The sequence below is a fragment of the Saimiri boliviensis genome, chromosome 7 (genome assembly GCF_048565385.1).
Source record: "Saimiri boliviensis isolate mSaiBol1 chromosome 7, mSaiBol1.pri, whole genome shotgun sequence".
Taxonomy (NCBI): Eukaryota; Metazoa; Chordata; class Mammalia; order Primates; family Cebidae; genus Saimiri; species Saimiri boliviensis.
In genome coordinates, this window is record NC_133455.1 from 23,343,712 (window position 1) to 23,368,475 (window position 24,764).

At 49.9% G+C, this 24,764-nt stretch overlaps 1 protein-coding gene across 1 annotated transcript in view; it reads left to right on the forward strand.

Annotated features, from left to right (window-relative positions):
- The first annotated feature begins 16,236 nt into the window (after positions 1 to 16,236).
- Positions 16,237 to 24,764, forward strand: part of GLTP (glycolipid transfer protein) — a 33,222-nt gene continuing 24,694 nt past the window's right edge. Inside the window, exon 1 of the mRNA XM_003932263.4 lies at positions 16,237 to 16,516. Coding sequence (XP_003932312.1) covers positions 16,414 to 16,516 — 103 coding nt within the window. The 5' untranslated portion in view covers positions 16,237 to 16,413. The remainder of the gene's footprint in view (positions 16,517 to 24,764) is intronic.

Genomic DNA, 24,764 nt, shown 5'->3' on the forward strand with positions numbered 1-24,764 from the left:
GTGGGAGAATCACTTGAGCTTAAGATGGGAAGCCTGCAGTGAGCTGTGATCACACCATTGCACTCCAGCCTGGGTGACACAGTGAGACCCTGTCTCAAAACATGGCCTCTATAGTCAGAATGCCCGGGTTTCAAGCTATATCATGCTGATGTAGTCTTGGGCAGGTCACTTTATCTGACTGTGCCTCAGCTTCCTAGTGTGCAGAATGGGAGTAAAAATAGTGAAACTTTCAGGCTGGGCGTGGTGGCTTATGCCTGTAATCTTAGCACTTTGGGAGGCTGAGGTGGGAAGATCTCTTGAGGTCAGGAGTTTGAGACCAGCCTGGCCAACCTGGTGAAACCCCATCTCTACTAAAAATACAAAATAGACAGGCGTGATGGCGCGCGGCTGTAATCCCAGCTACCCTGGAGGCTGAGGCAGGAGAATTGCTTGAACCCAGGAGGTGGAGGTTGTACTAAGGCAATATCGCGCCATTGCATTCCAGCCTGGGTGACAGACCAAGACTCTGTCTCAAAAACAAAAAACAAATAAACAAATAAAAAAACGGGCACAGTGGCTCAAATCTGTAATCCCAGTACTTTGGGAGGCCTAGTTGGGCAGATCATGACATCAGGAGATGGAGATCAAGACCAGCCTGACCAACATGGTGAAACCCTACTCTACTAGAAATACAAAAATTAGCTGGGTGTGGTGGTGCATGCCTGCAGTCCCAGCTACTGGGGAGGCTGAGGCAGGAGAATCGCTTGAACCCAGGAGGTGGAGGTTGCAGTGAGCCGAGATCCCACTGCTGCACTCCAGCCTGGTGACAGAGTAAGACTCTGTCTCCAAAAAAGAGAGAGAGAGAGAGAGAGAGAGAAGTGTAACTTTCTAGCATAAGTGGAGCATGCCCAGGAGTAGAGCATCTGTGCATCCCAGGGGAGCCCAGACTTGAGCCTCTTTCACATGTCCCTTTAGTTAGCACCTGTTTAATCAGGGGCTGTCCCACCCTGGGCATAAGAGTCCTCTAGTTGCTCTCCCATTGGTTCCTACCCCCTTGGCCAAATTCATGGCCACTCTTTCATGTTGTGTCCCCAGTGCAGAGGGGAGGCAGCAGCCCCCTTCAGTCACTTGGCAGAGATGCCCACCCAACAAAGGAAACCAGCACATAAATGTCTGTCAACGGGAACTTCAGAAACATGTGAGTTGGGCCAGGCACAGTGGCTGAAGCCTATAATCCCAGTATTTTGGGAGGCCAAGGCAGGTGGATCACTTGAAGTCAGAGTTCCAGACCAGCCTGGCCAATGTGGTGAAAACCCTCTTGGGCAAGTCCCTTCCACTCTCTGGGCCTCAGTTTCCTCATCTTTGTAATAACCAGATAAGCTCCACTAGTGGAACTTTAGGGCTTAGGGCTTGACCAGCATGCGGGGGGCAACCATTCCCAAGTGGCCTGATCCTGGTCACAGCCTCCACCCTCTTTTGCTGACCAGACATCCTCACCCCCCGACCCCACACACACCTCTTGATTACACAACTATTAAGCAACTTTAAAAGTATCTTTTCCTTTGTTCCCTTGGATATTCTATGAGATTGTCCCCATTTTAGAATTGCCTAAACTAAGCCTCGAAAGGTAACATGACTTGCCTGAGGAGCTGCAGCTAACAGGTGGTTGAGCCAGGATTTGAAACCAGTTCCATCTGACCCCAGCGCCTGGACCCTCCTGCTGCACCACAAGGGCAGGGATCATCGTGTTCCTTGCTGCAGTCCCGCCTGGTACGTGATAGACAATCAATCTATCAATCTATCTGTCCGTCTGTCTATCTATCCATTTGTCTGCCTATCTAGAGAGAGTGAGAGTCTCACTCTGTCGCCCAGGCTGGTGGAGCACAGCAGCAAGATCTGAACTCACTGCAGCCTCCGCCTCCTGGGTTCAAGTGACTCTCCTGCCTCAGTCTCCCGAGTAGCTGAGATTACAGGCACCTACTACCATGCCCGGCTCATTTTGGTATTGTTTTTTAGTAGAGGTGGGGTTTCACCATGTTGCCCAGGCTGCTCTTGAACTCTGACCTCAGGTATTAGCCTCCCAAAGTGCTGGGATTACAGGCGTGAACCACCATGCCTGGCCTCAATCAATATTTGTGTTGAGAATGAAAGAGTAAATGGATCCCCAGCTTTGAGTACCTTCTTCTCCTTCTCCAAAGGAAAAATGAATCTATGGTGTTAAGAAAAAGCAAAAAGAAGAAAAGGAATGAGCATTTCTTAAATATCTGCTATGCATCCGGTGCTTTGAGATATATTACCTCATTTAAGCCTCCCTCCAACCTGGGAGGAATGTGTTCTTGCCCCATTTTGCAGATGAGGGTGCTGAGGCTTGGAGAGGTGAAGCAATGCTCTTGAGGTCACACAGCAAAGACTATAAAAGCCAGGATTTACAACCAAGCTCTGAGACTGTGAATCCCTCTTCAGTGTGTTTTTCTGGGAGTTTGGGGCTTGCAGATGTACCGCTCTTTTTCTTTTTTCTTTCTTTTTTTTTTTTTTTTTTTTTTTTTTTTTTTTTTTTTTTGAGATAGAGTCTCGCTCTGTTGCCAGGCTAGAGTGCAGTGGCAAGATCTCGATTCACTGAAACCTCTGCCTCCCAGGTTCAAGTGATTCTCCTGCCTCAGCCTCCCAAGTAGCTGGGACAACAGGCATGTGCCACCACACCCAGCTAATTTTTGTATCTTTAGTAGAGACGGGGTTTCACCATGTTGGCCAGGATGGTCTCGATCTCTTGACCTCATGATCTGCCCTACTTGGCCTCCCAAAGCACTGGGATTACAGGCATAAGCCACCACGCCTGGCCAGGTATGGCTCTTAAAAGAGGCCTGAGTCTGGGCACAGTGGCTCACGCCTGTAATCCCAGCACTGTGGGAGGCCAAGGCAGGCACATCACTTGAGGTCAGGAGTTGGAGACCAGCCTGGGCAACATGGTGAAACCCCCGTCTCCACCAAAAAATACAAAAATTAGGTATGGTAGTGCTTGCCTCTAGTCCCAGCTACTTGGGAGGCTGAGGCAGGAGAATCACTTGAACCCAGGAGGTTTCCACCTCCTGGGAAGAATCACTTTCCCGGGAAGTTGCAGTGAGCTGAGATCGTGCCACTGCACTCCAGCCTGGGCAACAGAGCAAGACTCTGTCTCAAAAAAATAAAGAGGACTGCAAATGTGAACCAGATGAGTTCACATACAAAGAATTTGGTGATATGAAATATTCAATGACAGGTCAATGACTATGGTGTGCATGGGGCTGAGAGGGGAAGCCCTGGTCAGAATCCTCAGGTTGGGGGCTGTTCCTGGACTTGGGAATTTGGGTGTCCTAGTATGGGAGGAGAAAACAAGAATGGGGAAGAGGGTGACGCCATGGGAGCCGCTAAACCCAATTCCATTTGCTGAAACATACAACACTGGAAGCCGTGGGATGCCATCACTTAATTAGCAGGTATCATTATGAAGGTATGACATTTCAACACCAACCAGTCCAGCTTCTCTCTTCACACCCCACCCCACCTGAAGACAGGCCGCAGAAGTAGACAGGTATGCTGAGAGACCCTGAGGCTACGAGGCTGCCTCTCAGAGCCCTAGCTTTGTGTTTTAATAATAAGAGGGCCAGGTGAGGTCACTCACACTGTAATCCTAATGCTTTGTTTGGGAGGCCAAGGAGGATCACTTGAGCCCAGGAGTTTAAGTCTAGCCTGGGCAATATAGAGAGACCCCAACTCCACCACCTGTGGTCCCAGCTACTTGGGACGTGGAGATGGGAGGATTGCTTGAGCCTAGGAGGTCGAGGTTGCAGTGACCCATGGCTGAGCCACTGCACTCCAGCCAGGGCAACAGAATGAGATCCTTTCTATAAATAAATAAATAAAAATAATTATTTTTTGAGACAGTTTTGCCCTTGTTTCCCTTGTTGCTGGAGTGCAATAGCGTGATCTCGGCTCACTGCAACCTCCGCCTCCTGGGTTCAAGCAATTCTCCTGTCTCAGCATTTCCAGTAGCTGGGATTATAGGCGCCCACCACCACACCCAGCTAATTTTTAGATTTTTAGTAGAGACTGGGTTTCGCCGTGTTGGCCAGGCTGGTCGCGAACTCCTGACTTCAGGTGATCCACCCTCCTTGGCTTCCGAAAGTGCTGGGACTATAGGCATGAGCCACCGCGCTAGGCCCCCTCAAAAAAGTAATTCTTGAGCCTTGAACCATATCATTATGCCAGCTGCAGAACTGTAGTGAATTCCTATAATTCGATGTTGCCTGGGCAACTATTTGAATATTTTAGACTTTCTCATATAAAAAGCAGGTCTCAGTCAACCCTTGACATAGCTTCCCTTCTCCACCTCCTCCCAGTCCCTCAGGGTGGTCAACCCAGGTATCTGTCATATGCAACCGCCTCCTGCTGACCCCCTCCCTATGGGACAGCTGGAGACAACCTACCTGACTCACCCCACTGACCCCACACCCTGCCTGGATGGCACAGTGACGCTGCAGTGACCAGGCACAGTGTGACCTCTTGGGACCCATGCCCACTCTCGCTAAACCCAACAATTAAAACTCCCCAAGGGACACCTGCTAGGGAACACCCTGAACTCAAATAAAAAAAAAGACTGGGTCTTTTTTTTGGGGGGACAGAATCTCGCTCTGTTGCCCAGGCTGGAGTGCAGTAGCGAAATCTCGGCTTACTGGATTCAAGCAATTCTGCTTCAGCTTCCCAGAGTAGCTGAGATTACAGGCACCTGCCACTACACCTGGCTAATTTTTGTATTTTTAGTAGAGATGGGATTCCACCATATTGGCAAGGCTGGTCTTGATCTCCTGACTTAAAGTGATCCACCCACCTCAGCCTCCTAAAGTGCTGGGATTACAGGCATGAGCCACTGTGCCTGGCCTCCAACAAGGTCTTTAGCCCATATTTCTCTCTCTCTCTCGTCCCACTGGTTGAGCACACATGTCCCAAATAGCTTCCCATTCCCATTGGCCCTGCAAGCCCTGCTGCCCTGTGCTCTCTGGGTCTGTGAGGAATAAACTGCTTCTGCCATTTTTTGTGGAGTTGCCTCCTGTGTCTCACTTGACCAACACACCCGAACCCAGTGCTCACTCCTCCCCGTCAGGGCTCTCCTAGAGAGTGGCTGTTTGGTTGGGATAAACTGGACACAGATGACACAAGAGCCACAAGGGCATCAGCCAATCTCAACGTGTTTTCTGTGAGGACACCTGGTTGTGGGTCATGGGACACTTTGGCATTAGGCGAGGTGCCAGGAGAAAGAAGGATGCTGTGGAAGACACATGATAAGCATCCATCACTGCTTTCCCAAACCACAACAGGAGCTGATGTAGAATCTTCCTCCCTACAGGTACTGAGTTCTCTCTGGGGACTGGGGCTAAGATAAACCCTTGGTGACAAGTTCCCCTGCTGGATCTGATGCTCACAATTTTTTTTTTTTTTTTTTTGAGTTTTGCTCTTGTTGCCCAGGCTGGAGTGCAGCGTGTGAGCTCGGCTCACTGCAACCTCCACCTCCTAAATTCAAGTGACTCTCCTGTCTCAGCCTCCTGAGTAGCTGGGATTACAGGTGCCCACCACCATGCCTGGTTAATTTTGTATTTTTAGTAGAGATGGGGTTTTACCATGTTGGCCAGGCTGGTCTCCTGACCTCAGGTGATCCACGCACCTTGGCCTCCCAAAGTTCTGGGATTATAGGCGTGAGCCACCGCACCCGGCCTGACGCTCAGGATTTAAGACCAACAGGTCCCAGCTTGCTGGAGCTCACCTCATCCAAAGCCCTTGCTCTACAGAGGAGGAACGGCGGCTCAGAGATGGGGAGCATGTACCTAAACAAGGTAAGTGGCAGAACCAGCGTGACAGTGAAAGCAGCTGGTAGCCTCCATGTGTAGAGGCAGAAACTGAAGCCACGGAGAGGAGGCGACTCAGCCAACACCTGCTTACCAGTTACTGGACCTTGAATGTCCTGTTCCTGGGGTGACCCCCATCCTCACAGTGGCTCTACGAGTGTGAGTTAGAGTAACCCTAATTTTCAAATGGGAAAACTGAGGTTTAGAGTAGTTGGGCAGAGCACTCTGATGGTCTTTACAGGGCATCAGGGTTCCCAGCCCAAATCCCACACTGCTGGGGTGTCAGGTATGGGGCACAGTCCACCAGAATGGGGCGTCAGGCCAGCCCTGTGTTTTCTGTGACTTTCCTGCCCACAGGCACCCCTGGCCATTCCTGGATGACAGAGAGCCTCTGCTTCCTAACTTCCAAAGTTCAAGGTGACTGGTAGACCGTCTCAGAGCCGTTCTGTCATCTGCTCAGCCCTGAACGTCCCATGGCTCTCCATTTCCCTTGGCACAAAGCCCATACCACTGGGCCCAGTCTGGTCTGGTCCCCTGCTAACATCACTGGCCACACTGCCCATTTCTTTAACTCTTACCACCACTGTTTTTGCTATGCCTTTCCCTCTGTCCAGAACACTCTTCCCCTCTGCTAACTCCTACTCAGACTTCAGGATCCCAGTGTAAATGTCCCTTCCTTTGAGAAGCCCTCCTGATTCCCTCTGACCAGGCGACTTGGTCTCAGGACACACATATTTTTCTTCCATAGCATTCATTGTAGCATTAAATAAATGATTTTTTTTTTTTGAGATGGAGTCTCACTCTGTTGTCCAGACTGGAGTGCAGTGGCACCATTTCAGCTCACTGCAACCTCCACCTCCTGGGTTCAAGCAATTGTCATGCCTCAGGCTCCTGAGTAGTTGGGAGTATAGGCATGTATCACCACACCTGGCTAATTTTTTGTATTTTTTTTTTTTTTTTTTTTTTGAGACGGAGTTTTGCTCTTGTTACCCAGGCTGGAGTGCAATGGCGTCATCTCGGCTCACCGCAACCTCCGCCTCCTGGGTTCAGGCAATTCTCCTGCCTCAGCCTCCTGAGTAGCTGGGATTACAGGCACACGCCACCATGCCCAGCTAATTTTTTGTATTTTTAGTAGAGATGGGGTTTCACCATGTTGACCAAGGATGGTCTCGATCTCTTGACCTCGTGATCCACCCGCCTCAGCCTCCCAAAGTGCTGGGATTACAGGCTTGAGCCACCGTGCCCGGCAATTTTTTGTATTTTTTAGTAGAGACAGGATTTCACCATGTTGGCCTGGATGGTCTCGATCTCTTGACTTCATGATCTGCCTGCCTTGGCTTCCCAAAGCACTGGGATTACAAGCGAGAGCCACTGCGCCTGGCCGATATTTTTTTAAATCAACACCTCTACTAGTCTGTGAACTTCATGAGAGCAGGGACTTTGCTGTCTCATCTCCTGCTGTGTGTCCCAGCCTCCGCCATGCTGATTGAAACACAGTAGGTGCTTGACAAATAGTTAAGTGAATAAAAGAATGAAACCATAGTTAGCAGTGGTAGGCATGATGGTTCACGCCTGTAATCCCAGCACTTTGGGAGGCTGAGGTGGGCAGATCACCTAAGGTTGGGAGTTTAAGACCAGCCTGACCAACATGGAGAAACCCTGTGTCTACTAAAACTAGGAAAAATTAGCCAGGCATGGTGGTGCATGCCTGTAATCCCAGTTACTCTGGAGGTTGAGGCGAGAGAATCACTTGAACCTGAGGTTGCGGTGAGCCGAGATCTCACATTGCACTCCAACCTGGGCAACAAGAGTGAAACTCTATCTCAAAAAAAAAAGAAAAAAAAATACGAACAAAACAGAAAGAAGAAAAAGGTTGGCCTTCTCTCTCTCTTTCTCTCTCTTTGGGACAGGGCCCTGCTCTGTCTCCCAGTCTGCAGTACAATGGCACAATTATGGCTCACTGCAGCCTCTATCTCCTGGGCTGAAGCAATCCTCCAGCCTCAGCCTCCTGAGTAGCTGGACCACAGGCACATGCACCCCCATGCCCAGCTAATTTTTAATTTTATTTATTTTTAGAGACAAGGTATTTCTATGTTGCCCAGGTTGGTTCATTTTTATATTTCTTCAATTTAATGACAATGGTAGTGTGCCATGACACTGTCTTAGGACTGTCACACGGTCAGGTTTCCTTAGAACATTTTTTCCATGTGGGACTACAAAGGCCAGGCCTTCTTAGCCCCTGAGACTTCCTCTGTCGATAGAGGACAAGGTAGCATTCCCCCTCTTCTCTGTGCTGTTTAAATGGCCAAAATGCTATTTTATCCAGTAACTGACAAAATGTCCAAAACTTGGCTGTAGCCCGTTTGGCTGTTTCCAGGGATGGCAACAAATGGGCCTGTTGGCGGGTGCACCTTCACATTAATTTGGGAGAGGCAGCAGACGGGCCCCGAGAAACAGCAAGGCGGGTTGGCATGGTGGCTAACACCCAGAGGAGTTGGCTCAACAAAGCCTATTTGGCACATTTAGTCCTGCGGAAAACCTGGCAGTTGGGGAGGTGACATCACTGGAATCAATTACCCCCACTATTACCAGTCCTGGGTAGAAATAACTCCGTAAACAGATTCATAGTAGCCACATCATTCATTGAGGGCGGCCAGCATGTAAACCGCCTGATCTACATTAACCCACTGAAACCTCACATCAGCCCTGAGAGGGAGTTAGCATTGCTACTGTCCTTGCTTTGCAGATGAGACAACAGAGGGAAGCCTTTACACACATACAGGAGACGCTCAGGAAGATGGAGGCAGAGGCTGGAGCGAAGACAGGAATGTCTAGAGCCACCAGAGGCTGGAAGAAGCAAGGATGGATGCTCTTCCAGAGTCTTCCTTTTTATTAATTTTAATTTTGTAGTGATGAGGGCTTGCTCTGTTGTCCAGGCTGGTCTCAAACTCCTGAGCTCAAGCAATCCTCCCTCCTCACCCTCCCCAAATCCTGGGATTACAGGTGTGAGACACCACACCCAGCCTTCTCTTTTCTTTTCTTGAGACAGGCTTGCTATGTTGCCAAGGCTGGTCTTGAACTCCTTGACTCAAGGAGTCCTCTCACCTCAGCCTCCCAAGTGACTAGGATTATAGGTACGCAGCACCACGCGCAGCTCCGAGCTTTTGGAGAGAGTGTGTTCTAGCCAACACCTTGATTTTGCCCTAGCGATACTAATTTTGGACTTCTGGCCTTTAGAACTGTGAGAGAAAACATTTTGATTGTTTTTAAATCGTCAAGCAGCCATAGGAAATTGACACAGGAAGTGACTTGCTCAGGGCCACACAGCTAGAAAGTAGAAGTGTTGAGCTTTAAACATAGTAGTATTCAATAATGTTAGCTGTCATTATTATTATTACCATGTTGCAATAAAGAAGCCATGTTTATAGGATAAAACATCAGGAAGGCCATGAACTTGGCCTACTTTAAACATCCCAACAGACGCCGTTGGGGGAAAGACGGTCTATGTCATCAGGATTTGATGATTCAGTTGGAGAAGATGTTATTAACACTGGGTGGAGCTGGTTCAGGAAAATGACGAAACTGCAGAGAGAACACTTCACCCACACTGAGTTGATTCCAAACATTACAACTCCATTGGTTGAGCTGGTCCTACAGATTAATGGCAGAGAGAGTTTGCAATTCATGGAGAAGTGCAGCGACCCAGCAATCCAAAAAGATGGGCGGCTCCTCTGCCTGGTGGTATTTCCCTGATACAACGGGAAGCTAAGGGGAGAAACTGATGGCCCGTAGCCAAAGCCAACTTGCTGAAGGTTTCTGTGGCTCTTCCACTTTTCCTTCCCACCTCTCCCTCCACAACTCTCTTTCCTCTCTTCCCCTCCCTTCTAATCTTGAACAATTCAATCCAAAGCCAATCGGTGGGTCCCAGCAAGGTAAGTGTCGGTCATAGTGAGCAGTGGGGAGGGTACATGCTGGTCCAAAGAGGGGTGTCAGGCTGGGTACAGTGGCTCGTGCCTGTAATCCCAATGCACTGGGAGGCTGAGGTGAGAGGATTGCTTGAGGCCAGGAGTTCGAGACCAGCCTGGGCAATATAGCGAGACCCTGTCTTCACAAAACATTAAAAAATTAGCCAGGCATGGCGATTCATGCCTGTGGTCCCAGCTACTTGGGAGTCTGAAGCAGGAGAATTGCTGGGGCCCAGGAGGTAGAGGCTGCAGTGAGCTGTGATCATGCGACTGCATTCCAGCCTGGGCAACAGAGTGAGATCCTGTTTCTAAACAACAAAGACAACAAAGGTAGGTATCAGATCCCAAATGGAATAAGAAAGTTGTCTGCATGGGGTGGGGGTGGCCAGAGCGCAGCAAGTGAGATGGGCATCCTCATGGAAAGGCAGACTGGCAGGGGCTACAGAGGCTTGAGCTGGGCATCAGGGGCATCCTTGCTGGGGAGGGAGTGGCAGCAATGATAGGAAACGGTTACCTATGGTGGACTGATTGAGGGAAAAACAATGAGAACGCTAGGTTTCTCACTGCAGGAAAAGGGAGCTACAGACAGAAAAAGGGAGAAAAGCAGAATTAACCCCGTGGAGTTGGATTAGAATTGGATCTATCAGGGTGAGAAACCATGGTTTTCAATACAGATAGAAGACTATAGGAACAAACACAGATAAACATCGACATGAATGCGTACGTGCGCATATAAAACTCTGAGTGGATCTAGAAGGGACATCCCAGTAACAAGACGCACATCTAGATCTTGGCTTCTAAGTACCATTGTCTACCAAAAAGAACTAGCGCTCTTTGAAGCAATGGCTGGTTTCGAGACTAGAAGCAGCTGTCGATCTTGTGTGTCACAAACTCACAGGAGTGATGCTCTGTCCTTCTCATTGTAACATAACAGATGACACAGTGATTTTTACTTGTCCCATTATTGAAAATCTAATGTTTGTTTGTTTGTTTTTTGAGACAGAGTCTCGCTCTGTCACTAGGCTGCAATGCGGTGGCACGATTCAATCCAAAGGGAAAGTACAAGATAAGCCTGGAATATCTCATGCTAGAGAGTAAGGAAGGATTAAAGAATGATGGGGCTTTCATTGGCCAAATCTTGGACACTTTGAGCCGATAAATAAATAATAATAGGCTGGGCACAATGGCTTACGCCTGTAATCCCAGTACTTTTGGAGGCCAACGTGATTAGATCACTTGAGGTCAGGAGTTCAAGACCAGCCTGACCTACATGGCAAAACCCCATCTCTACTAAAAATACAAAAATTAGCTGGGCATGGTGGCACACGCCTGTAATCCCAGCTACTTGGGAGGCTGAGGCAGGAAAATCGCTTGAATCTGGGAGGTAGAGGTTGTCGTGAGCCGAGATCACACCATTGCACTCCAGCCTGGGCGACAGAGCAAGACTCTGTCTAAAAAAAAAAAAAGAAAAGAAAAACAATATGTATATATATAAATTACAAGTCCCCACTGATGTAAATAAATAAATGGAAGTTTTTATCAGTGAAGGGATATTTACCTAGTGCCTCTCTACAGAGCGTTTGTTAATTTCAAAGAGGAAGATAATAGCTTTACAGTGGGGAAAAGTGAAGACACCTTATTCAAATGATCAAAGTTAAGATCTGAAATAACAAGTGCACCCCTGTAGTCCAGTTACTCAGGAGGCTGAGCTGTGAGGATTTATTGAGCCCAGGAGTTCAAGGCCACAGTGAGCTATGATTGCACCACTACACTCCAGCCTGGGCAACAGAGCAAGAGTCTGTCTCCCAAAACAAAAACAAAAACAAAAAAACATGACTCATGCCTGTAATCCCAGCACTTTGGGAGGTGAGGCGGGAAGATGACAAGGTCAAGAGATTGAGACCAACCTGGCCAACAAGGTAAAATCCCATCTCTACTAAAAATTAGCCTGGCATGGTGACGTGTACCTGTAATTCCAGCTATGCAGGAGGCTGAGGCAGGAGAATCGCTTGAACCTGGGAGGCACAGGTTGCAGTGAGCCAAGATCGTGCCACTGCATTGCAGCCTAGTGACAGAGTGAGACTCTGTCTCAAAAAACAAACAAACAAAACATTAGATTTTCAATAATGGGACAAGGAAAAATCACTGCATCATCTGTTATGTTACAATGAGAAGGACAGAGCATCACTCCTGTGAGTTTGTGACACACAAAATCTACAGCTGCTTCTAGTTTTAAGATGTACAACTTGAATCTAATCAGGAAGAAACATCAGATAAACCCAAAATGAGGAATATTCTATAAAGTAACTGTCCTGGGGACGGGCCCGGAGTTTGAAACCAGCCCGATTAACATGGAGAAATCCCGTCTCCACTAAAAATACAAAAAGTTAGCTGGGCGTGGTGGCAGGTGCCTGTAATCCCAGCTACACAGGAGGCTGAGGCAGGAGAATCATTTGAACCTGGGAGGTGGAGGTTGCAGTGAGCCGAGATTGCGTCATTGCACTCCAGCCTGGACAACAAGAGCAAAACTCCATCTAAAAAATAAAACGATTTTTAAAAAATCAAGCAATTTTTACCTACAGATCTAGGTTTCTGGTTGCCCTTCAGGAAGTTCCCTTCTGGAACTGGAAAAGCTAGCAGCTCTGGGGGATGAGTAGTCACATGAAGAGACTGACAGCTCCCTCCCTCCCTCCCTCCTTCCCTCCCTCCCTCCCTCCCTCTCTCCCTCCCTCCCTCCCTCCCTCCCTCCCTCTCTGCCTCCCTTCTTTCCTTCCTCTCTCTTCTCTTTGTTTCTTTCTTTCTTTTTTCTTTTCTTTTCTTTTTTCAATTTTAAGGGATGCATTCTCATTTTGTTACCCAGGCTGGAGAGCAGTGGCACAGTCATAGCTCACTCCAGCCTCCAACTCCTGGGATCAAGGGATCCTCCCACTTCAGCGTCCCAAGTAGCTGGGACTACAAGCACAGGCCACCATGCATGAATAATAGTGCCCTTTCAGTGGGCCATGTGGCCCCCAATTCTCCAGAGTCTCCACCACTCCTCACTATGTCATGACCAGCCCACAGCACCCATTTATGCTACCAGCCTGGCCCCTGTCACAAGGTATGGAAAGGCAAGGATCCACCCTAGGCCAGGGACTGATCATATTTGTTGAATTGAAGGGGTAGACGAATGGATGGATGAACTTTCAAGATGCTCCATTATCTCAGAGCAATGACCTATGTCAATGCATCAAGCTGATGTTCCACGGTAAGGTCCTTCTTGAATCAGCCATAGTTTCTGAATGGTTTGTCTGGAATGGAACAGGTTGAGAAATCAGGGTGTTGTCTGATGCCAGAGGTCCCCAAGTAGGGTGCAATCTCTGTGTGGAATTGATGGAGGCGTCTGACAGGTGGGTAGGGTTCTGGCACTGGGACAGGGTGTTGGGCGGGCCAGTGAGGCTTCAAGGAGATGGTATCGAAGGATGCCTGAGGTAGTGAGGTTGGGTGCGGTGGGAACAAGCCGAGCTGATGGCTTGGGATCCTATCAGTGTGAGATCTGACTTGATGAGGCATGTCAGGGTCTGGATATGAGCAAGAGTTGACGTTAGCTTTTTCTCCCTCAGCCCCTCTCACTTCCTGATTCTACCTGGGTCATGGTTTGAAACAACCTCTTCTCTCACCTGCCCCCTGAAAGATTAAAACATTCAGGCTGGGCACAGTGGTTCACACCTATAATCCTAGCACTTTGAGAAGCCAAGGTAGGAGGATTGCTTGAGCCCAGGAGTTCAAGACCAGGTTGAGCAACATAGCAAGACCCCATCTTTACACAAAACAAAAAAAATTAGGCTAGCATGTTGGCATGTTCCTGTAGTCCCAGTTACTTGAGAGGCTGAGGTGGGAGGATTGTTTGAGCCCAGAAGGTTGAGGCTGCAGGGAGCTGTGATCACACCACTCCAGCCTTGGCTACGGAGTGAGATCCTGTCTCTCTAAAAAAAAAAAAAAAAGAAAACATTCAGCATTCACACTCAACAAGATTCAGCATAAATGCACTAGTGAGTTCCCATTGCCTTTAACACAAAATCCAAACTCTTCAGCACTCCCTTCCTGCTCCAGCATACTCCAGCCTCTGCTCACCTCCCTGACCTCAACTCCTATCACCCTACTCACTCTTGCCCTCACTTACCCATTCCCATTTCCTCCTGACCTCCCTCCCCATTCCCAGCACCACACCAAGCTCTTTGTGACCTTAAGGCTTTTGCATGTGCCTCACACCCCAAGTCTTTTTTTGGGGGGGGAGTGGGGGGACAGAGTCTTGCTCTGCCCATGCTGGTATGCAACTGTGTGGTCTCAGCTCACTACAACCTTGGCCTCCCTAGTTCAAGCAATTCTCCCTGCCTTAGCCTCCTGAGTAGCTGAGATTGCAGCCACCATGCCTGACTAATTTTTGTACTTTTTAGTAGAGACGGGGTTTTGCCATGTTGGCCAGACTCACACCCCAAGTCTTTGACCTGGCACTATCCTACTTCTCCTCCAAGTCTCAGCTCAAATATCACCTCTTCAGAGGTACTGCCCCCAAACCCCCACCTCTGATCCCAGCCAGCAGGCTTTGGGCATCCTCAGTCACTCACTGTTTTATTTCCTTCACGTACTCATCAGTGTCTGAAGCTGTCTTACCAATTCGTGTATTGCATTGTTTGCATTGTGCTGTGTCCCTGACCAGAATGTCAGCTCCACAAGGTCAGGGATTGTGTTTGTTGTTCATCACTTTATCTTCAGTGCCCAGTGGAGCGCACAGTACAGAGTGGGGAGGTAGGGGGCATGGATGCAAATGTCTATTCTGGAATGAATAAGAGGCTCTTGGGCACTGGGTTTAGGACATGAGCATGTAGGTGGGTTGTGGCTGAGGTAACTTGAGATTCAAGGTGTGAGAAGCATGGACCCTGGGCTGCTGGGGAAAGGTTAGGTTTGGAAAACAAGTGCCCAGTCAGGTTGTGGTTGAATTGGTATCAACTGGGCTGGCTCCAACTGTCACCGGTAGAAGGTGTCCAGGTTCTTGGCATCTTGGCCAAAACACACAAGTAAAGCGAGGAAAGCAAAAGCAGGGATTTACTGAGAACAAATGCGTTAAAACGCGTACTTTGAATGAAGAGACCCCCCCCCCCCCAACAGGCTTTGTATGAGCAACATGGCTGTTTATTCACCTGGCTGCAGGTGGGCCAACGCTGAAAAGGGCATTAGAGAAGGGTGGTGGGATAGGAGTTGGTTTTATAGATTGCGGCAAATCTTTTGGGGAGGGGGCAGGGGTGTTACGGAGTAAGATCAGTTACAGTGGTGGGGGTAGGGGCAAGGAGTATACATTACCGTAAGTTCAGGGGAAGCTCCGCTGGGTGATCGGGGATAATGGCGAACGAAGGCAGGGGTGGGGGTGATCAGCCGAGGCAGGCGGGACTTTAGACTTCCTGGGTCTGGGCTTGCACATGGAGGCCTGACAGAAAGTCCACCCCACAATGTGGGAGCAGCCCGAGCAAAGAGGCTCAAGAGCCCGGCTTACAGAATTTTGTGGGGTTTCAATACTCGAGGGGTTTCCCATTGGTTACTTGGTGAATATTCTATGTAAATGAAGAGAATGAAGTCACAGAGTCATTTACTCGGAATATGCCCTATTGCAAATGGAGAGGATGTTACTTGGAGTGTGTGGTCCATGTAAATAGAGAGGGTGAATGTGAAGTTACAAAGTGTGAAGGGCACGAATGGAGAGGATGAAGTGAAGTTGCAAAGCCATTCACGTTTCTGTCATTGCTGAGGTGCTCTCATTCGACTTCGGTCTAGAAAGTCAGCGCGGATCGGCCTTACGTTCCCTGCCTCCAGGGCCTATTTTCCTGCCTCACGACAGGCAACAGCATACTGTTGAGGGCAGACTGGACCCAGATTTCGGGAAGCAGGAGTCGTCCAGCAGGGCAGGGGCTGAGTTAGGCTGTGACTTTAACCGTGTTCAACAGGTATAAGGTCACTGAAGACGAAGAATCAAGCAATCGAGCGTCTCCGTCGGTTGTAGCGAAAGAGAACCGTGACCAACAGGAGAGCAGTGTCCACCCAGGTCATTTGGGATTATTGGAGAACAATTCTGGGGAAACGGGGGTCCTGGGGAGCGTTGGCTGGTTGGGGCTGGAACCTAAGCTGGCGGGCGGGTTGTGAGCTGTGACCTGGCCCGAGGCGGCCCGTCCGGGGGTGGCGAGAGGCACACCTAGGGAAGACTCACCTGGGAGCGGCTCACCTGGGCCCTTCGGGATCCAAGAGCCGGCGCGCCACCTCTGCGCCCCGCCCCCGGCCCGTCCCCTGGCCAATGGCGGCGCGGAGACCTCGGCGGCGGGCTCGGATTGGGCGCTGGCGAGCAGGGGGCGGGGCGGCGCGCCTGGCTGCTTAGGCGCTTGGCCGGCGGGCGGCGCTGAGCGCTCGGCTACTGGGGCGCAGCGCGGGCGGAAGTGGCGACGCTGGCGTCCCCGGAGCCTGCGGCGGGAGGCTGTGACGGCCCCGGCGCTGACGGCGGCGGCCCGGGGGGCGGCGTGGACGCCCGCGGCGCCGGCTGGGGCATCACCGCGGGCCTCGACCCCGAAATGGCGCTGCTGGCCGAACACCTGCTGAAGCCGCTGCCCGCGGACAAGCAGATCGAGACCGGGCCCTTCCTCGAGGCGGTGTCCCACCTGCCGCCCTTCTTCGGTGAGCCGGGCTGGAGGGGGGAAGCGGCCCGCAGCCCCACGCGCACCCGAATCCTTCCTCCCGCGAGCATCCCCTAACCACCTCTGCCCTAGACACCCAAATCCCGTTTCCCCAGGCTTCCAAGATCCTCTTTCCTTCCACACACCCTAAATTCTCCCTTTCCCGGGCCACTCCCAAGTCCTCTCCCCTCTGAACATGTCACATCCTCCCTCTCCTCCCCAAATCCTCCCTCTCCCTGGACACCTCACATTCCTCCATATCCCCCAAGTGCCTCACGGTCATCCGTCCCCCCAACACCCCTTACTCTTCCGTCTCCCCTAGGCGTGCTCCAATCCGCCATCTCCCCAGAAGCCTCCTGCCCCCTTTTCTCCAAAGTCCTTCATCCCTGGCGCTTTCTGATGGTTCTCAACTCCCTCCCCTCCCCTCATAAGCCTTCTCTTTAAAAGCTTCTAGCCTCTCCCTCATGAGACAAATGAACCCTTCCTTCTCCCCTCAGAATTCCCCCATTCCAGATCAGAGACTCCCCGCCTCCTCCTCCAAGGGTAGGAAGCCTGATGAGGCGGGACGGGGAGGGGGTTTTGAAGCTGGAGTTGCAAAACTCCTGGGGCTCTCTCTAGGGGAAACCACCTAAAGTTTTTCCTCCTTCTAGGACAGGGGTGAGAGTTGGGGGAGCGGGAGAGCTGTTTTGTGAGGTGACATGAGACATATAGAGCTTGGCACTAATTCCTTCCTCGGTTTGGGCTCTGCAAGAGGAAGCCCCTCCCCTATAAGTCATGCGGAAATTCCTGGGAGCACTGGGAAGGCAGTCCACTTTCAGACCCGTTCCCCCCACTCCCTCAGCCCAGCCCAGCCAAGGCCCCAGATGGAAAATGGGAATAGAAGCCAGTACCACTGCCCTGCCCTTTGCCTTTGGGGTCCTGGGTAAAGGGTGCAACCTGAGCCTCTGTTCTCCTCCTCCATGTGGGCTCTGTCTCACCCTGCTGGTTCACTTGCTGGCCTTGCAGTAAGATACCAGCCCCCAGGGCAGAGTCCAGCTGAAACCCACAAACAGGAGACCGTAAGACAGATGGACTTGGTGGGCAATGAAAGCTTATTGAGGGGTGGCAGTTCTCAGTGTCCTGAGCTCTGGGAGGGTTGTGGTTGCCTGGAGTCTATAGTTCCCCTTCTCCACCCCTTGAGGCTCAGTGTCCCCAGCTGTGAAATGGGGATGCTGATCTCCTAGGCCAGCTGTGAGGAGTAGATGAAGTGGTGTGTGTAAAGCACTGAGGCCCTAAGTACCAAATAGGTCTTCGCTGTGGGGGCCGTGGTTGTAAGTTCCTGAATCCAGTTTTGATTCCTTGCTAGAGTGGTTAATCAGTGTTTGAGGGAGTGCAATTGTCTGGCGTGCATGATTCTCAGACCTGAGTAAGTGATCTGGGAGCAAGGGCTTGGTCTTTTACATCTACTCTGTGTCCCCAGTGCCCAGAACAGTGCCTGGCACATAGCAGATACTCAGTCAATACTGCTAAATGCACAAAACTTTCTTACTAACAGTGTCGTAGTCTTGAGGCAATGCTCTCCAGGCAGGGGCTTGGGAGTGAACCGGCTCTAGTATTGCGAAGTCGTTTAATTTTGTGACAGCGTTGTTGTTGTTTTTTGCTTGCTTGTTTCCTCTTTGGTTCCAGGAATAGTTTCTTTCTTTTTTTGGGGGGGGGACGGAATTTCACTCTTGTTTCCCAGGCTGGAGTACAATGCTGTGATCTTGGCTCACCGCAACCTCCTCCTCCCGGGTTCAAGTGAGTCTCCTGCCTCAGCCTCTTGAGTAGCTGGGATTACAGGTGCATGCCACCACATTGTGTATTTTTAGTAGAGATGGGGTTTCTCCATGCTGGCCAGGATGGTCTTGAACTCCCGACCTCAGGTGATCCGCCCGCCTTGGCCTCCCAAAGTGTTGGGATTACAGGCGTGAGCCACTGCACCTGGCCGCACCAGGACTAGTTTCAAGTCAGAGCCAGCTTGCCCTGGACAGGGATTCAGAATCCATTTAAGCCAGTGGTTCTCAACTGAGAATAGGGGACATCTGAGAATGCCTGGAAACATTTTTGTCCTGACTAAGTTGGGGGAGGGGGGTGTGGGGTGTCTTGTGGGTGGAGGCCAGGGAGCTGCTCCTCAACAGCCTATAGTGCACAGGACAGTCCCTCCACAACAAAGAATGATCCAACCCCAAATGTCAGCAGTATCAAAGGTGGGGAAACCCTGGATTAAACTGGGTGGCTTTTTCTTCCCTTATTTTCAGCAGGGTTGCACATCCATTCTGCATTTGGGGTACCATCATTTGATGCAATTATCTGGCTGGTTCTGGAGGAAAGAGGGAGGTGGCAAGCCAGAGCCAGCAGTCATCTGGTGCCAGGGCTGAAGAGCATCTCCTCCTCCCTTTCCCTGATCTCAAAGGACCCTTGTCTGTGTTGCAGTCCCTGTGCTGTGGGGTGTCACATCTGTTGGCAGAAGTACCATTTATACAGAAGCTTCAGTGGGGTTGGACCACAAAGGGTTGACCACCACAAGGCCCTCTGCCCACCGAAGCTGTTTACTGTTCACCAAAGAGGCCAATTGTTAGGACTCTAAAGAAAAAAAAAGTGATAGTTCATTTGAACCATTATTCTCTTCTATTTCTCCTGAGGGTTTAAGACTTAAGCTTTAGGAAGATTCTTCCACAGTGACTTTTCTCTGAGACATCTGATCAAGATCAGCTGTTGGCTCTGATGCAGGGGCTTTTTCTGTTTTTGACACAGAGTCTCAATCTGTCACCCAGGCTGGAGTGCTGTGGTATGATCTTGGCTCACTACAGTCTTTGCCTCCCGTGTTCAAGTTATTCTCCTGCCTCAGCCTCCTGAGTAGCTGGGATTACAGGCGTGTGCCACCATGCCCAGCTAATTCTTGTATTTTTGGTAGAGACGGGGTTTCATCATATCAGCCAGGCTGGTCTTGAACTCCTGACCTCATGATCCGCCTGCCTCAGTCTCCCAAAGTGCTGGGATTACAGGTGTGAGCCACTGTGCCTGACCACAGGGGCTTTTTCTAGATCTTGGGAGCGTCCAGTCACCTGGATGATCTGGGTAGTGTGTGTGTCTCTTGAATGGAGTGGATCTGGGGTGATGGACAGCAGGCGTCTGAAATGCCTTGCAGTTTCCTCCTAGTCAGGGATTTTCCACCATGGCATTGCCAGCATTTGGGGCCAGGCCATCCTTTGTGGTAGTGGGGTTGTCCTGTGCGTTGTAGGATGTTTAGCAGCATCCCTGGCCTCTACCTCCCAGATGTCAGTAGCACCCTCCTCCCCAAGCTGTGACAACCTAAACTCTCTCCAGGGAGGCAAGATCACCTCTGAGAACCATGGCTCTAGATATAAATAGGGCAAAGAACTGAAAGCTGTGTTTTTGTTTTGGTTTTGGTTTCTGAGACAGAGTCTCGCTGTGTTGCCAGGTGCCAGGCTGGAGTGCAGTGGTGCGATCTCGGCTCTCTGCAACTTCTGCCTCCTGGGTCCAAGCAATTCTCCTGCCTCCCGAGTAGCTGGGACTACAGGTACATGCCACCACACCCAGCTAATGTGTGTATTTTTAGTAGAGATGAGGTTTCACCATGTTGGCCAGGATGGTCTTGATCTCTTGACCTCGTGATCTGTCCACCTCGGCTTCCCAAAGTGCTGGGGTTACAGGTGTGAGCCACCGCACCTGGCCAAAGTTGTGTTTTAAAAAAGTATTTAATTCTGCAAGGAAGATCTGTCGACTAGAGGAAATCTGAGCAAATACAAATGATATATAAAAATCTTCCTCTCATTCATTGAGCTCTTACTATATGCTAAGTACTTTATGTAGATTAGTTCACTTGTCTGTCAACAGTTGAGGTGGAGTTTTTTTTTTTTTTTTTTTTAAGACAGGGTTTCACCATGTTGGTCAGGCTGCTTTTGAACTCCTGACCTCAGGTGATCTGCCCGCCTTGGCCTCCAAAGTGCTTGGATTACAGGCGTCAGCCACTGCGCCCGGCCTGCGGTGGAGTTTTAAAGAAAGAATCTCTACTGAGATTTCAGAATATTTTCCTTCCAGACTCATTTACATCTATCTTTTTTGGGGAAAAAAAGTATGGGCTGGTATGGTGGCTCATGCCTATAATCCCAGCACTTTGGGAGGCCAAGGCGGGTGGATTGCTTAAGGTCAAGAGTTTGAGACCAGCCTGGGTAACATAGTGAAACCCTGTCTCTACCAAAAGTACAGAAAATTAGCCGGGTGTTGTGGTGCATGCCTGTAGTCCCAGCTACTCAGGAGGCTGAGGTGGGAAGATTGCTTGAGTTTGGGAGGTGGAGGTTGCAGTAAGCCGAGATTGTGCCACTGCACTCCAGCCTGGGTGACAGAGTAAGACCTTGTCTCAAAAAAAAAAAAAATCTACGTAACACCTAATTATCACTCATTACTGACTGGCAGAGTGAGATGTTGTCTCAAAAAAAGAAAGTAGAACCTGCTTTTTCTACGTAACAATGTAGCACGACCATCTTTTAATGTGAGTCCTCTTCTGTTTTTCCTTTTATTTCCCTCCCCCTCCCTCCCTTCCTTCCTTCTTTCCTTCCTCTTTCTTTTTCTCTTCTTTTCTTCCTTCCTTTTTTCTTCCCTTCCTTGCTCTTTCTTTCTTTCTTTCTGTCTTGCTGTGTCACCCAGGCTGGGATGATGCAGTGATGTGAACTCCTAAGCTCAAGGGATCCTCCCACTTCAGCTTCCTGAGCAGCTCGGACTACAGGCGTGTGCCACCATGCTCAGCTAATTTTTTAATTTTTCTTTTTGTAGAGACCGGGATCTTTTTATGTTGCTCAGGCTGGAGTGCAGTGCCGTGATCTCGGCTCACATCAACCTCCACCTCCTGGGTTCAAGTGATCCTCGTGCCTTGGCCTTCCAAGTAGCTGGGATTACAGGCATGTGACTCTATGCCCAGCTAACTTCCGTATTTTAGTAGAGACGAGGTTTCACCATGTTGGCCAGGCTGTTCTTGAACTCCTGACCTCAAGTGATCCATTCGCCCCAGCCTCCTAAAGTGCTGGGATTACAGGCGTGAGCCATCGCACCTGGCTGATTCTATTGTTTCAATGTGGTATAATTTATTAAACCAATCCCCTACGGTTGGACATTCACACTTCTTAGATGCCAGGCTCTGGCAGACAGTGCTGCAGTGAATATCCTTGTATGCACTGCTTTGTGCACTCCTTTGGTTATTTCCCATTTTTAGAAGTGAAACTGCTACATTTCTTTTTCTTTTTTTTTTTTTTGAGATGGAGTTTTGCTCTTGTTGCCCAGGCTGGAGTGCAACGGTGTGATCACCGAAACCTCCGCCTCCTGGGTTCAAGCCATTCTCCTGGCTCAGCCTCTCGGGTAGCTGGGATTACAGGCATGTGCTATCACGCCCAGCTGATTTTATATTTTTAGTAGAGATGGGGTCAGGCTGGTCTTGAACTCCCAACCTCAGGTGATCTGCCTGCCTCGGCCTCCCATAGTGCTGGGATTACAGGCGTAAGCCACCTCTCCCTGCCGGCCTCGCATCTCTTAAGCCTTTGTTAGGTGTGGTTTGTGGCAGGACCGCCTGGGTTTGCTTCAGTGGGCATAGGCTGTAAGCCAGCCTCCTGCCTGCCTGGTTTAGACCAACCACGTCTTGGGCCTGCCCTTCCTCCTTATCTCCAATCGGAATCTCCCGAGTTGTACAGGTTTTACTACATCCACTTAGAGGCCAGCCCTGTGTATATCTTCTCTCTCGACCTTGACCCAGTAATCAGATCTCTCCTGACTGATCAGTTTGCAAGACTGACTTCTGGGAGGCCTACTTTCTCATTTTGAAGGTCAATTTTTCAGCTGTTCTAAAGCATGAGCAATGGGAGGGCAGGGGCATGGAGAGTTAAGTGTCATCTAGTTCTTGACAATCCCTGCCTAGAAGCCTCTATGGTTCCCTATCACCCCAGCGTGACGCCTTTGCGAATGGCTTGCAGCCCCACACGTGGCACGATTGTCATACTCTTGCCTCCAGAGCTTCCCCCCATCAGCCCCTCCACCTGGCGGAGCACTCTGCTCTTCAACCCACCTCCCTCCTTTTGCCTGTCTGGGTTCTACATACACTTAAGGGGTCACCTTATCTAGAAAGTCTCTCCTGACTCTCTTAGACTCCCATGGACCCTATCAGATTCTGTGACTTTGAGGTATTTCAGTGCCTAGCACTCGGTGCTAGTGCTGTTCGCTGAATGCTTGCTTTTCATTCCATTCTCATTCTCCTGGGTTCTTGTTGAAGATGCTGGGCCCTTCTCTCTCTTTCCAAATTAAAATACATGACTAGAGTGGGCTCAGTGGTTCATGCCTGTAATCCCAGGACTTTGGCAGGCTGAGGCAGGTGGATCACCTGAGATCAGGAGTTGGAAACCAGCCTGGCCACATGGAGAAAACCTGTCTCAACTAAAAATACAAAAAAATTAGCCAGGCATGGTAGCGTGCACCTATAGTCCCAACTACTGAGGCAGAAGAATCCCTTGAACCTGGGATTCAATCTCAGTGAGCTGAGATTGCGCCACTGCACTCCAGCCTGGGCAACAGAGTGAGACTCCGTCTCAAAATAAATAAATAAAATAAGATACATGACTAAATTAAACTGCATAACCCCCTTTATAGCCCGTACTTATGGCAGTCATGACTAATCAGTCATGATGCTGTTTCCCCTTTGAGCCTAGACACAGTCTCGGCATCTTTCTTTCTTTCTTTTTTTTTTGAGACGGAGTTTCGCTCTTGTTACCCAGGCTGGAGTGCAATGGCGCGATCTCGGCTCACCGCAACCTCCGCCTCCTGGGTTCAGGCAATTCTCCTGCCTCAGCCTCCTGAGTAGCTGGGATTACAGGCACGTGCCACCATGCCCAGCTAATTTTTTTGTATTTTTAGTAGAGACGGGGTTTCACCATGTTGACCAGGATGGTCTCGATCTCTCGACCTCGTGATCCACCCGCCTCGGCCTCCCAAAGTGCTGGGATTACAGGCTTGAGCCACCGCGCCCGGCTCGGCATCTTTCTTAACACAGCCACTCCAGGTCAGTTAGAGTGGTGCATGAGATGACTCCTATTTGCTCTGGCTGAGGGAGAAACTAGACATGGAAGAGCTAAGGGTCATGATTTCCACTTCTGAGATCTTGAAATCCAAATTCTAGGGCTGATTTTTCTTCGTGCCTCTTACCTTAATTAAATGAAATGTCTGTGAAATCTGACCTTCTAAGTATCTGGCACTCATTAAATAGTCCTAGAGTGAATCCAGAAAGAGTGGTTTTCCATCACTTTTGGTTCAAGACTTGTTCCATTTTTGTGGGCAGGGGGACAGTGGCAGCCTAGAATCACAGATTTATCTTGTTTTACAGCCAAATATACCAAGACCAGAGAGGTTAGCTGATTTGCCTGGGGTCACACAGCCAGTGAGTGACCAGTAGAGCCAGACTAGAACTCGGGCCTTTGGACTCCTTATGCAGTGCTCTTGCTGTCATGCCTGTCTGCTGTCCTGGCTTCCTCTCTGGTAAAGGAGAAGATACCAAGTGGAGCCAGCCTGGTCGGCCACTTGAGGAAATTCAGTGGTTCTGCTGGCACCATGGTGATTTGCCCACATGACAAGTGGCATGGGTGCCACAGACCAGACATGCAGGTTTGCTCTGAGGTATGTAACTTCTAAACAGCCCCCCAAGCTGGTCCATAACTCCTGATTATTTGAATGTAAATTAGAAAATGACTGGGGTGTGGAAATCATCTAGTGGGAAAATCCCCAAACAAGTTGGCTGTTTGTTTTTTTCTGTGTGTGTGTGTGTGTGTGTGTGTTTTTTTTTTTTTTTGAGACGGAATCTCCCTCTGTTGCCCAGGCTGGAGGGCAATGGCAGATCTCTGCTTGCCGAAACCTCTGCCTTTTGAATTAAAGCAATTCTTCTGCCTCTGTCTCCCTTGTAGCTGGGACTACAGGCGTACGCCACTATGCCTGGCTAATTTTTGTATTTTTAGTAGAGACGGGGTTTCACCATATTGGCCAGGCTGGTCTGGAACTCCTGACCTCATGATCTGGCCACCTTGGCCTCCCAAAGTGCTGGGATTACAGATGTGAGCCACTGTGCCCAGCCGCATGTGTGTTTTTTAAGAGACCAAGTCTTGCTCTGTCGCCTAGATCAGCATGCTGTGGGGTGATCATAGCTCACGGCAGCCTCTAACTCCTGGGCTCAAGTGATCTCC